This window comes from Coregonus lavaretus, assembly GCF_964263955.1.
Source record: "Coregonus lavaretus genome assembly, chromosome: 28".
NCBI lineage: Eukaryota > Metazoa > Chordata > Actinopteri > Salmoniformes > Salmonidae > Coregonus > Coregonus lavaretus.
Window position 1 is genome coordinate 36,026,839 of NC_140015.1, and position 14,191 is coordinate 36,041,029.

The 14,191-nt window shown below is 50.7% G+C and overlaps 1 protein-coding gene across 1 annotated transcript in view; it reads right to left on the reverse strand.

Annotated features, from left to right (window-relative positions):
• Positions 1–14,191, reverse strand: part of bahcc1a (BAH domain and coiled-coil containing 1a) — a gene marked incomplete at its 5' end in the record, with an annotated part of 54,497 nt that overhangs the window by 36,502 nt on the left and 3,804 nt on the right. Inside the window, 6 exons of the mRNA XM_084144782.1 lie at positions 807–1,090; positions 4,328–4,486; positions 4,776–4,987; positions 7,940–8,054; positions 9,736–12,138; positions 13,649–13,771. Coding sequence (XP_084000908.1) covers positions 807–1,090; positions 4,328–4,486; positions 4,776–4,987; positions 7,940–8,054; positions 9,736–12,138; positions 13,649–13,771 — 3,296 coding nt within the window. The remainder of the gene's footprint in view (positions 1–806; positions 1,091–4,327; positions 4,487–4,775; positions 4,988–7,939; positions 8,055–9,735; positions 12,139–13,648; positions 13,772–14,191) is intronic.

The window sequence follows — 14,191 nt, forward strand, 5'->3', positions numbered from 1 at the left end:
AAAGGGTTCTTCAAAGGGTTCTCCTATGGGGACAGCCAAAGAACCCTTTTAGATTCTAGATAGCACCTTTTTTTCTAAGAGTGTAGTGTCTACATTCAAGATGATGTAGCCAAATCTTGAGCGATCTGCTGATTGACCAAGAGGCTTCATCAGTATTGGTATGGTGTGTGTAAGGTTGCAAAATTCAGGTAACTTTCCAAAAATTCCCTGGTTTTCCCGAAATCCTGGTTGCAGGATTCATGAATTTCCTTCTTATTTCATTGTAATTCCAGGAATTAACCAACCAGTATTTCTGGAAAACCCGTGAATTCTGGGAAAGTCCCGGGATTTTGCAACCCTAGGTGTGTAGCACCGGTGTTCAGCTGAGCCAGGCATGAATTCAACCTGGATATATTGACTCTTACTGTGTGTAATGACCAACCAGGCAGTTTGCATCACCACCTATATTGAGCCCCCACTATTCCAGAGAGGCAGTCAGCAAATCCTAGGATAATTTTGGGCTATGAAGCTATGAATAGGTATTGTACATGCTGTGGCCCAATGCTATTTGTGTGTGGGGAAGTATCAGCTGAATCATGACCCTGTAGTGTACTATGTAACAAAACTGCTGGCGTTGTCATGAAAATAAGGTAGTTTGTGCGCGTGTGCATTTATGTTACTACGTGTGTGTATTCATGATAATGTGGGTGCGTGTGTGTGCACATACGTGTGGGTATGCATCCGTGCGTACGCATCCGTGCGTACTTGTGTTTGTTTGTGTGTATGTATGTATTCATGTTAATCTGTGTCGCCAGTATGCCACCCACCTGGGTGTGGTTGGGTCTGTGTTGGAGCTCCATGGTCTGTGCTGTCCTGTGGTGCTGCTGGGGCTGGGGGTGGGGTGGGGGGTGGGGGTGTGACTGGTGACTCTGTTGGTGCTGATGCTGATGCTGCAGATGATGATGCTGTTGATGCTGCTGGAGAGCGTACAGCTCCTGTTGCCGTAGAAACTGCGAGCGGGAGTACACAGCGGGGTGTTGTGGGTGTATGTGGGAGGAGGGCCCTCGGGCTCCGTACACAGGGGGCCACAGCCCAGGCTGCTCCATCACATCTAATGAGAGAGAGAGGAGTGGATCAGAGGAGCCCACACACACACATACACATACACACACACACAAATGCATTCATGCATATGTATATGTATAAGTATACATACACACGTCCCAGCTATCACATAACGTTCTGAGAACCACATGTTTCTTAGAGCATGGTGACAGCATAGTTGTCCTATGGTTATTTTGCATACAACCTTCCCACAAAGTTCTGGGAATAGTGCAGGATACCCAGCTAGCACATAACGTTCTGAGAACCATATGTTTCTTAGGTGGGAATTTCAGTACTTCAGCATAACATTTCCTACAGGTTTCCTAATGGTTCTATATAAAGCAATGTTCTCAAATTGTTCAGAGAACGTTAAGAAGCAATGTACTTCTGTGAGAATTTCAGTACTTTAGCATCATGTTTTCTACAGGTTTCCTCATGGTTCTATTTAAAGTAATGTTCTCAGAACATTAAAAACTATAAAAATTACAAGAAAACACTAGTAACATTCTAAGAATGTTATTTAAAAACAAATACATTCCGCTCTCAGCGTCAACAAAACTCTCTCTATCCTCCACCTTGTTAAGTGTGTTCAGGTGTGTTGGCCATGCCCACTAATTGGCCACACCTGATCTTAATTAGTGCTTGTTTCCTTTGATATGGGGTTTGTTTGATAGACTAAAATGAGCATCTTTGTATGAATAAAAAAAAAAAACATGGCATGCTAGCGCCATCCTGGGGGGCACAGTGAACTAATTCCATAGAGAACAGAAGATCATAGGTTCGAATCTCACTGACACCGTGCCATAATAAACAATAAATATGCTTGCATGATTAATGCCTAAGCAAATTAATCAAATGAGTTCAAAACAGTTAACCTAAGCTAACAGTGTTATTAAAAGTCTTATTGAAACATGTTCTCAGAACGTTATTTAATTACCTTCAAATAACCTATAATTTCCATTCTCAGAATGTTAATAAAACCTCATGGAACCATAGTAAAACGTTCTCAGAACCTACCTGCAACCTAAAAATGAACGCTCCCAGAAGAGGCTAAATGTTCATTTCCATTCTCAGAACGTTTAAAAAATGTTCCAGTTTACCGGTCAGGAAACTTATGGTGTCGTTCCCAGAACCAATGGGAAACCAAAAACATACATAACATACATTCCCACAACTTCCAAGGAACCAAATGTGCTAGCTGGGGTACACCCACGAATGCACACACATGCACACGCAACCCCCCCACCCCCCCCCCCACCCCCCCCACACACACACACACACACCCACACACACACACCAACATCAACATCAACACCATGGGGGGCAAGGAGCTAAGTTGTACATTAATTTATATCTCTCAGAAAGTATAACCCAGACATGTACATGTATCTGTATGTCTCAATGCTGGAACACCAGTACTGCCATCTCTCACACAAAAGCAAAGCCCTCACTTACACACAAGATAACACACACTGATCACATCCCTCTGTTGAATAAAGACTGCTGCTTTATGCTGAGAACATGGTCACCTAAACAGCAGCACTCCCACGCTCGCTCTCTCTCTCCCTCCTCTCTATATCTCTTTCCCCCCTCTCTCTCTCCCCCTCTCTCTCTTTCTCTCCTCTCTCGATCTCTCTCTCCCTCCTCTCTCTCTCTCTCTCCCTCCCTCCTACCTGAATAGAATGAATTCTCATAGGAGCTGTCCTGAGAATACACTGGAATGTGGGAGTCATGACTATAATGAGATACTACATGATGATGATAACAGAGAGCCACTGACCAGTAACCAAAGTACTGTCCCCTTGGAGCGATCGACCCTGCAGTGCTCCCTAAACATTCCCCCACCCATCCAGCCTAGCATCCTCCAGCCCGCTCTCCAGGCCACATGAGTAGTCTGTGGACCAGCAGGGATGCTAGTTCCCATGTTCAGGAGGAGCATAGCTCAGCCGTTCCCCTGATGTGTCTTTTTTACAGACCAGAGAGGAATGCTGTGTGTGTGGACTGCGAATCTGGGTAGAGGGCAGCTGAGCACATTGACTATGACACATGGAGCTCAGCTTTGGAGATTCAGATTCCCAGGCCTTCTTCTCTCTCTCTCTCTCTCTCTCTCTCTCTCTCTCTCTCTCTCTTCTTCCCCCTTCTCTCTCCCCCCCCTCACTCTTTCTCTCCTTCTCTCTCTCCCTCTCTTTTTCTATCCCTCTCTCTCTCCTCTCTCTCCAACTCAATGTGTTTCCTCCCCTTCCATATTTCACAGTACACTCATTAATGTGCATGTCCAGTCTGATCCTCCCTTCCACCCCCTCAGCCCCCCTGACGCACCATGGAACCTTTGTTCTGAAACATTAACCCGGCTAAGCTAATCTTTCCCCGGGGAAGGGTTTCGTGGATGCACTTCCCCTCTCCTCTACAACTCCTGCGGAGCACGGAAGGAAACACGGCACTGAGGATGGAGAGCTAATTACATTTCACAGCCTGTTTGCTGAATAAGGCCTGCTTGTATAGATGTAGAGCAGAAGAGAGCACTGCTTTACTTTCTTCCTCTGTGGTGTGTGTGTGTGTGTGTGTGTGTGTGTGTGTGTGTGTGTGTGTGCGTGTGTGTGTGCGTGTGCGTGTGTACACATATGTTTTTGGAAGCACACCCTGACCCATCCAGGAGCCAGCCCTGCGGGGGACAGAACAGGCGGTGAGTAGAAACTGGGATGAGTATTCTCTGTGTGTGTGTGTGTGTGTGTTTTGTACGTGCAAGCTTATATGTGTGTGTGCGTGTGTGTGCGTGCATGCCTGTGTGTGTGTTTTCTATGTGGATGTGTATATGTGTGTGGGTGTTGGTTTGTGTGTGAGACAGCTGTTAACAGAAAGCTCATACTAATGCAACCAACAAATAAAGGAAACGTTGCAGTAAAACCATTGGATGGAAAATAGAAGCACCAGTAGAAAACAACAGACAGGGACTGTAATAAGAGAATAAAATGAACCACAGTTCAAGAGGTCAAGGTTGAGGGTAGGGTTAAGGGGTAATGGTTAAGGGTAGGGGTAAGGGGTAAGGGTAAGGGTAGGGTTAAGGGGTAAGGGGTAAGGGTAGGGTTAAGGGTGTAATGGGGTAATGGGGTAACTAAGTAAGGATGTAGAGTGACATATGCAAGAGGAGAAAACCATTGAGAAAAACATACTGAGAAAACACACTGAGAAAACACACTGAGAAACACATTGAGAAAAACACATTGAGAAAAACAGTGAGGCTCACCCAGGTGATGTGTGGCAGGGTGGGCAGCAGGCTCTGTGGGTAGCACCACCAGCTGGGTAGACGGGTCCTGGGGCAGAGGCAGCACAGGCTGTAGAGACCCTGGCATGGCTGCAGAGAAACCTGGGTTGAGGTTCTGGTGAAGGGCTGAGTGGCCGATTCCTGCAACATCAGAAAGATATTACGACAGATTCAGTAGCAATGTGTAATTCATTAACAATACAGCTATACTGGAACACAGCTTTCAAAGGCAGCAACAGGACATTATATAGTAAGATGAAGAATGATCCAGAATACATCTGTAGGCCCGTCTTATCTCTTTTTCCATGATTGTTTTATATATATTCTATCTTTATTGAGGCATTACAATTGATGTATAGTGCGACACCAACACGTTGGTTATTATAGCAATAAGAGTTTTCTGAATTTGAATCCAAGATAACTTTCTCACCGTAGGAGTGGCTTGTCATCCAGATGGAGGGGCTTCCAGTGCTTGGCATCCAATGGTGGTGGGCCGAGTGGGCGTGTGCGTGTGCAGAGGGGTCTCCTAATTGGCCAGATTGTAGAGAAGTCCCACCCGGCACCATGAGGTGAGAGGTGATGTCACCGTGACAGCTGTTGGACGGATGGATCCTTGTGAATTCCACTGGATCCTTATTATCCCTAAGATAGGACCATTGAGAGAGAAATAAGGAGACAGAAAACACAGAATAATATAGAGGAGAAAGGTGGGAGTAGAGGAGAAAGGTGGGAATAGAGGAGAAAGGTGGGAGTAGAGGGGGAAGGTGGGAGTGGAGGGGGAAGGTGGGAGTAGAGGAGAAAGGTGGGAGTGGAGGGGGAAGGTGGGAGTAGAGGAGAAAGGTGGGAATAGAGGAGAAAGGTGTGAGTGGAGGGGGAAGGTGTGAGTGGAGGGGGAAGGTGGGAGTGGAGGGGGAAGGTGGGAGTGGAGGGGGAAGTTGGGAGTAGAGGGGGAAGGTTGAGTGGAGGAGGAAGGTAGGAGTGGAGGAGGAAGGTGGGAGTGGAGGAGGAAGGTGGGAGTGGAGGAGGAAGGTTGGAGTAGAGGAGGAAGTTGGAGTGGAGGGGGAAGGTGGGAATAGAGGAGGAAGGTGGGAGTAGAGGAGAAAGCTGGGAGTGGAGGGGGAAGGTGAGAGTAGAGCAGGAAGGTGGGAGTAGAGGAGGAAGGTGGGAGTGGAGGGGGAAGGTGGGAATAGAGGAGGAAGGTGGGAGTAGAGGGGGAATGTGGGAGTGGAGGGGGAAGGTGGGAGTAGAGGGGGAAGGTGGAGTGGAGGAGGAAGGTAGGAATAGAGGAGGAAGGTGGGAGTAGAGGGGGAAGGTGGGAGTGGAGGGGGAAGGTGGGAGTAGAGGGGGAAGGTGGGAGTGGAGGAGGAAGGTCGGAGTAGAGGAATGTGGGAGTAGAGGAGGAAGGTGGGAGTAGAGGAGAAAGGTGGGAGTGGAGGGGGAAGGTGGGAGTAGAGGAGGAAGTTGGAGTGGAGGGGGAAGGTGGGAATAGAGGAGGAAGGTAGGAGTAGAGGAGAAAGGTGGGAGTGGAGGGGGAAGGTGGGAGTAGAGGAGGAAGGTAGGAGTAGAGGAGAAAGGTGGGAGTGGAGGGGGAAGGTGAGAATAGAGGAGGAAGGTGGGAGTAGAGGATGAAGGTGAGAGTGGAGGGGGAAGGTAGGAGTAGAGGAGGAAGGTGGGTGGAGGAGGAAGGTGGGAGTAGAGGGGGAAGGTAGGAGTGGAGGGGGAAGGTGGGAGTAGAGGAGGACGGTGAGAGTAGAGGGGGAAGTTGGGAATAGAGGAGGAAGGTGGGAGTAGAGGAGGAAGGTGGAGTGGAGGGGGAATGTGGGAGTAGAGGAGGAAGGTGGGAGTAGAGGAGAAAGGTGGGAGTGGAGGGGGAAGGTGGGAGTAGAGGAGGAAGGAGGAAGTGGAGGGGGAAGGTGAGAGTAGAGGAGGAAGGTGGGATTGGAGGGGGAAGTTGGGAATATAATAATAATAATATAATATGCCATTTAGCAGACGCTTTTATCCAAAGCGACTTACAGTCATGCGTACATACATTTTTGTGTATGGGTGGTCCCGGGGATCGAACCCACTACCTTGGCGTTACAAGCGCCGTGCTCTACCAGCTGAGCTACAGAGGACCACAGGAGGAAGGTGGGAGTAGAGGAGGAAGGTGGGAGTGGAGGGGGAATGTGGGAGTAGAGGAGGAAGGTGGGAGTAGAGGAGAAAGGTGGGAGTGGAGGGGGAAGGTGGGAGTAGAGGAGGAAGGTGGGAGTAGAGGAGAAAGGTGGGAGTGGAGGGGGAAGGTGGGAGTAGAGGGGGAAGGTGGGAGTAGAGGAGAAAGGTGGGAATAGAGGAGAAAGGTGGGAGTGGAGGGGGAAGGTGGAATAGAGGAGGAAGGTGGGAGTAGAGGAGGAAGGTGGAGTGGAGGGGGAAGGTGGGAGTAGAGGAGGAAGGTGAGAGTGGAGGGGGAAGGTAGGAGTAGAGGAGGAAGGTGGAGTGGAGGAGGAAGGTGGGAGTAGAGGGGGAAGGTAGGAGTGGAGGGGGAAGGTGGGAGTAGAGGAGGAAGGTGAGAGTAGAGGGGGAAGGTGAGAGTAGAGGAGGAAGGTGGGAGTAGAGGAGGAAGTTGGAGTGGAGGGGGAAGGTGGGAGTGGAGGGGGGAGGTGGGAGTAGAGGAGGAAGGTAGGAGTAGAGGAGAAAGGTGGGAGTGGAGGGGGAAGGTGGGAGTGGAGGGGGAAGGTGAGAGTAGAGGAGGAAGGTGGGAGTAGAGCAGAAAGGTGGGAGTAGAGGAGGAAGTTGGAGTGGAGGGGGAAGGTGGGAATAGAGGAGGAAGGTGGGAGTGGAGGGGGAAGGTGGGAGTAGAGGAGGAAGGTGGGAGTGGAGGGGGAAGGTGGGAATAGAGGAGGAAGGTGGGAGTAGAGGAGGAAGGTGGAGTGGAGGGGGAAGGTGGGAATAGAGAAGGAAGGTGGGAGTAGAGAAGGAAGGTGGGAGTGGAGGGGGAAGGTGGAGTAGAGGAGGAAGGTGGGAGTGGAGGGGGAAGGTGGGAGTAGAGGAGGAAGGTGATAGTGGAGGGGGAAGGTAGGAGTAGAGGAGGAAGGTGGAGTGGAGGAGGAAGGTGGGAGTAGAGGGGGAAGGTAGGAGTGGAGGGGGAAGGTGGGAGTTGAGAAGGAGGGCTCTAATTGAGAAGATCCCAATACGCATGGAAAGTGGATGATGTCACAATTGGTCAAATGTAAACACAACTGGAGACACCTTTTTGAAAACCTGTTTTTCAAATCAAATCAAATCAAATCAAATTTTGACACTACAGCGTTACGGTGTGTAGGAGTGGTTGCTAACTAACTGTTAACAACTTTAACTGTGGGGTGAAACAATTCACTTATATACTGTTAGTTGGCTACCGCACCGCTCTATGCTAACAAACACAACGCTGCCTCCAAAACTGGTAGGGTGTCTCCAGTAATGATATGTTTACATGTTGCTGTTTGTGACATATCCTCTTTCCAAGCGTATAGTGATGGCCTTGGTAGGTCTAGGTTTTGTTCTTGTTGACTCAGGAAGTTGCCCAGCTGTGTATGATGATGTCATATTGCTGAGTAATGTAAGACTGAGTCTCACCTGATGTAGGCCTCTCTGTCTCGGTCCAGGCAGGTCAGACCCATCCGCTCTGCACTTATCCTCTTCCTCTCCTCCTCTCCTGCAGGGTCTGAGGGGTACATGGAGCGAGGAGGTCCTAGGAGACAAATACCAGTTCAGGCAGTAGTCTTCACCACCTATCCCCTGATGAGCCCTAACCCCCAACACTCAGTCTCTGTACCTCACAAATCTCTATCTAAAACTAACCTTAAGCGTGGAATCTCTACCTAACCCTAACCTTAAGGGTGGAATCTCTTCCTAACTCTAACCTTAAGGGTGGAATCTCTACCTAACCCTAACCTTAAGGGTGGAATCTCTTTCTAACTCTAACCTTAAGGGTGGATTCTCTACCTAACTCTAACCTTAAGGGTGGAATATCTTCCTAACTCTAACCATAAGGGTGGATTCTCTACCTAACTCTAACCTTAAGGGTGGAATCTCTACCTAACCCTGACTTTAAGGGTGGAATCTCTTCCTAACCCTAACCTTAAGGGTGGAATCTCTTTCTAACTCTAACCTTAAGGGTGGATTCTCTACTTAACTCTAACCTTAAGGGTGGAATCTCTATCTAACCCTAACCTTAAGGGTGGAATCTCTTCCTAACTCTAACCTTAAGGGTGGAATCTCTTCCTAACTCTAACCTTAAATTCTCAGACACACCAGTAGTGTTTGCTGGCCCAGAGTACTTAGCACCTCTGAATGTGATTTGCAAACCGAGTGCACACCGATTTTACATGTATAGTTGTGTGAAATTTGTTGGCAGTCAGACATCTACAGCGGGTGATCACTAAAACACAGCGCGCTGAACGAACGCTAGATCCACATTCAATGCAATGTGTGCGCGCCTTTACAGTGGAATCTCAACCTAACCCTGACCTTAAAAGTGGAATCTCTACCTAACCCTAACTCCCAGGGAACCCTAACTCCCAGGGAACCCTAACTCCCAGGCAACCCTAACTCCCAGGGAACTCTAACTCCCTTACTTCCTACAAGGGTTGCAAAATTCCGGTAACTTTCCCAAATTCCCAGGTTTTCCAGAAATCCTGCTTGGAAGATTCCTGGAATTACAAGGGAATTATCAGGAAATCTGGGAATCCTCCAATCAGGAATTCTGGAAAAATGCGGAACTTTGAGAAAAATACTGGAATTTTGCAACCCTAATCTCTACCTAACTAGGTTTATACCTGACTCACCTGTCTGCCTCCCTCTTTGCCAAAGTCTTACTCTCCACCCTCACCAATGGGTCTGCTTCTACCTGCCTCTCTCTCTCTCTCTCTCTCCCAACCATACCCATTACAGATCTGCTGCCTGCCTCTCTCTCTCTCTCACTCTATCTCCCTCCCAACCATACCCATTACAGATCTACTGCCTCTCTCTCTCTCTCTCTCTCTCTCTCTCTCTCTCTCTCTCTCTCTCTCTCTCTCTCTCTCTCTCTCTCTCTCTCTCTCTCTCTCTCTCTCTCTCTCTCTCTCTCCCACTCTCTCTCTCTCTCTCTCTCTCTCTCCCAACCATACCCATTACAGATCTACTGCCTCTCTCTCTCAACTATACCCACTACAGATCTACTGCCACTACTCCTCTCTTTTCCTCCCAGTGCAGGCCTTTAACTGTTTAGTCAAATAAAGCTGTTTCTACTTTTGGCTTTGGCAAAGCCCGCTGTTTATTTTTCATCAGCGAGGTCTTCCAAAGGTCGTAGATAAATAATCTCTGCTCAGTTCCCCTGCTCCTTCTGTTTATTTAAGCAAGCGACCCCAAGGGCCCGGAGGTTACCCCCGCACCTTTCATGGAGGGGTGTACCCGCCCCTGCCGGCTGTTGGGGTGGGCGTCCACCGGGCGACAAGACGGCTCCCTCTGCCTCGCCACGGCGACTGCGATGCCCACAGGCGGCTGGCGCACCTCTCCCTCGCCGTGACCCGCCGCCTCGCCCACCTCCCGGCCACGCCCCCCACAGTCAGAGCGCTCGCCGTCATTGGCCGGGCCCTTCCTGGTGGGCAGGGCCTGTTGTTGTTTGCTGCCTTGCAGGGTGCAGCTAACCCCGGGGTTGCCACCTCCAGGACCACCAGGGCCACCGGATTTGAGGCTCCCCAGGCCTCCGAAGGGACTCTTCTGGGAGAGGAGCAGGGGCTGCTGCTGGGTGCTGTACTTCAGAAGGCTCTTCATGGCACTGCTCTCCCCATGGGCCTGTGAGGCAACTTGGGGGTCCTGCTGCTGCTGAGAGGGGGCTGGGGGTGGAGGTGGCTGGGGCTGGGGAGAAGGATGAGGAGGGAGGCCCATACCTTGCCCTGGTTGTTGCTGGGGCTGTTGCCTGCCACCACCACCGCCTCCCCCACTGAGAGACTCCATGTAGGCCTTACGCTGCTGCTCCTCCTCTGCAGGGTGGACATGGTGAGGCCTCATGGCCCAGGGGGGAACCGGGGGCTGCTGGGGGTGATGCTGCTGCCCCTGCCCACTGTTGCTGTAGCCGTACGGGGACATCTCCATCTCCAGCTTCCTGTTCAGGTCCTGGTCCTGGTTCTGTTTGTTGCTCTGGTTAAGCTCTGCTGCTGGGGCATCCGGGCCAGGCCCGCCGTGCTGCTGGTGGCGGATACGGGCCACCTTCTGACCATCTCTCTGTAAGGAACAGCTCCCACCGCCTGCACCTCCCCGACCTCCCAGGGGTGAGGCGTTGGGCAGGGGGCCCGGGAGGGAGCAGTCCCTGTAGGGGGAGGTGTTGACTGAGTGGGGGAGGGAGTGTCCGGCCTTGGCTCCCTGGGGAAGAGAGGGCCGGAACACATCGGTGGTGTCCACTCCCACGCTATTGATGCACTCGACGCTGCGGGAACGCACGGCTTGGTGCTGCTGGGGTTGAGGCTGCTGCTGCTGGGGCTGGGGTTGTTGGGGCTGAGGCTGCTGGGGCTGGGGTTGTTGGGGCTGGGGCTGGGGCTGTGGCTGCTGGGGCTGGTGGTGGTGACTCTGCTGCTGCATCCAGTCCGGGGCCTTCTCAGCCTTTCTGTATGCTGCTGGATGCTGCTGTTGTTGCTGTTTCCTGTGCCAGTTACTGGGGGGCCCCCCTCCCCCACTCTTCTCCATAGCCTTGTCCTTGGCACTGCTGCCCCCACCCACCAACCCCTGGCAGTCGGTTGGGGTGCCCATCTGGAAGGGTTGCCCGCTGGACTTGTCCCCCTGGTGTCCTCCCCCTACAGATGGTGTGAACGTGGGCCCTGTCACTTTGGGGTCTCGCCCCCCTCCCCCGCTGGACGGCCCTCCCCTCTCGTGCGGCGAGGGGTTGGTTAGAGGGGCAGGCGGAGGCGGGCAGAAGAAGTCCGGGTGGTGGTGTGTGTGGGGGTGTGAGTGGTGGGAGTGATGTGGATGGCTGGGGTGGAGCTGAAGGCAGTGGAACCCCCCCGGATGGGGGTGAGGGTGGTGGTGGAGGTGGGGGTGTCCTCCCCCACCGGCTGAACCCATTTGCAGGGGCGGCGCCACAGAGTAGGGCAGGGCGTGGTGAAGCATCTGGCCCCTCCCCTCCAGACAGTCCGAAGGCTGCTCGCTGATCCTCATCTCGCCGCTCACCCCCTCCTTGGTGCAGCGGACGTTCCCCCCACCCCCCATGTGTCTGTGGCTGACCTGTGTCTGAGCCCCCCTGCTCCTCACCACCTCCCCCCCATAGCTAGTCATGGAAGCCTTGGCCCCACCCGTCCCAGAGTCCCCCCCGTTCTGCATCTTTCCGTTGAGCAGGCAGGCGCTGAGGGGTCTGGCCATACCCATGGCCTGTTGGTGCTCCTTGTGCTCCATGGCCAGGGCGGCCTTGTGCCTCTCCAGGGCTCTGCTATTGACCTCCTCCAGGGATACCGGGTGCTGGGGGTACTGGGGGTGCTGCTGGTGGGGGTGGGGCTGTGTGTGACCGGGGTGTGGGTGGTGGTGGTGTGGATGTGAGGGCTGGGGGTGGTGGCTGTGGTGCTGCTGTCGCTCCTTGGCCTCCTGTTTGCTGCTGGGCCTCTCCTTGTCCTTGGTACTGGGGACCACCCCTCTCTCGACGGACGCCTCCTTCAGGCCCTTGTGTAGGCTGACTCCGCCCCCTGGGTCCATGTCCCGACTGCAGGAGCCCTGAGGGTGCCCCGGCCCCGCCCTGGAGATGGGCGGAAGGCCGTGATTGGCTGAAATGAGAGGTGGCTGGGACGGAAGGCTTCTTAGATAGAAGTTCTCTGTAAGATATAAAAGTTCCAAATTATATAAATTTAAAATATTTCAATGATATATACTGAACAAAAATATAAACCCAAAATGTAAAGTGTTGGTCCCATGTTTCATGAGCTGAAATAAAAGATCCCAGAAATGTTCTAGACACACAAAAAGCATATTTCTCTCAATTTTTGTGCACAAATTAGTTTACATCCCTGTTAGTGAACAAGATAATCCATCCACCTGACAGGAGTGGCATATCAAGAAGCTGATTAAACAGCATGATCATTACACAGGTGCACCTTGTGCTGGGGACAATAAAAAGCCACTCTAAAATGTGCAGTTTTATCACACAACACAATCCCACAGATGTCTCAAGTTTTGAGGGAGAGTGCAATTGGCATGCTGCCTGCAGGAATGTCCACCAGAGCTGTACCAGAGAATTGAATGTTCGTTTCTCTACCATAAGCTGCCTCCAATGTCGTTTTAGAGAATTTGGCAGTACGTCCAACCGGCCTCACCACCGCAGACCACGTGTAACCACGCCAGCCCAGGTCCTCCACATCCGGCTTCTACACCAGCGGGATCTTCTGAGACCAGCCACCCGGACAGCTGAACAAACTTTATTTCTGTCTGTAATAAATCCCTTTTGTGGGGAAAAACTAATTCTGACTGGGTGGGCCTGGCTCCCAAGTGGGTGGGCCTGGGCCCCAAGTGGGTGGGCCTATGCCCTCCCAGGCCCATCCATGGCTGCGAAACTTGCCCATTCATGTGAAATCCATAGATTAGGGCCTAATTTATTTATTTCAATTGACTGATTTCCTTATATGAACTGTAACTCAGTAAAATCGTTCAAATTGTTGCATGTTGCATTTATATTTTTGTTCAGTATAAAATAAACACACTCCTAAAGGTGAAGTGCAGGATTTTAGAAATTGGTGTTAGATGCTTCCTCACCCTGAAAGTAGTCAATGGGACAGGAGAAAGTGTAATTCATGGTTTGTTTTTCTTCAAAAAGCCACTACAAACTTCAGCCACTTTAGCCACCACTAGCTCACAAATTAATGGCGAATGTGTGCAAATGTTAAAATGTCTTCACCAAATCTACTGAAATCAACTGAAGTCAACTCCATATTTGCTTTGATGTTACTTAGAGGTGATTTGGCCTTTAAAAAATATTCACTTCCATTCACTGTTAGCTGGTAGTGGCTAAAGTTAGCTTACGTTTGTAGTGGCTGTTTAATAGAAAACCAAACCATGGATTTCAGTTTTTACTAGCCCATAGACTACTTTCAGGGTGAGGAAACATCAAGTTGTAAAATCCTGAACTTCCCCTTTAAAAAACATCCATTGGACAACCAGGCAGCAAATCTAAAAGACAGGATTACATTATTACATTTAAGGTAATATCCCTGTGGGCATCGACATAGCTCGCAATATCCGTTATCCAATTACATCATACTTTGTTGTGTTCAATTGGATTTCAATATCTTATTTCCGTCTGATTGAATTTTAATTCGTTTACCGACTCACCTTTTTGGGTGTCATAGAAACGGTGCTGCCCGTAGAGGACGCCGCTGTTGGCATGGTGATCCAAGTGGCTCATGGGAAGGAAGGTATGGGCGAGACTCCCTGAGAATCGAGGATACCCCGGGGCTGCTGGGAGGGAGAGCGAGAATGAGAGAGAAAAAGAGAATGATGGAGAGAGAGGGGGGAGAGAGAGTGGGAGAGAGAGAGACTGATAAGACCTGACAGCAGCCACTGAGTTGGAGTTGTCCCGTCATGACTGTGGAAACGATATAATCCTTCAGGTCCAATGCAGCTGGTGTTGTATATACACTAATAACTATACAGCCTCGGCTTGTCATATTTCCTACTTGGATTTTGAATGCAAACAATAGAAGACAATCTCTGTCTTGGGGATTGTGGTAATGGAGGAAATTTGTCCTCTAAACATATGGCTGTCTCTCTCTGAGCTGAGGAAGCTAGATGTTCCTTCCGTCTGAAGCAAGAGATAACACAGGCCCCAATTTTAAAGGGCCAATCTGTGATATTTACATTGGATTGAAGGCCTCT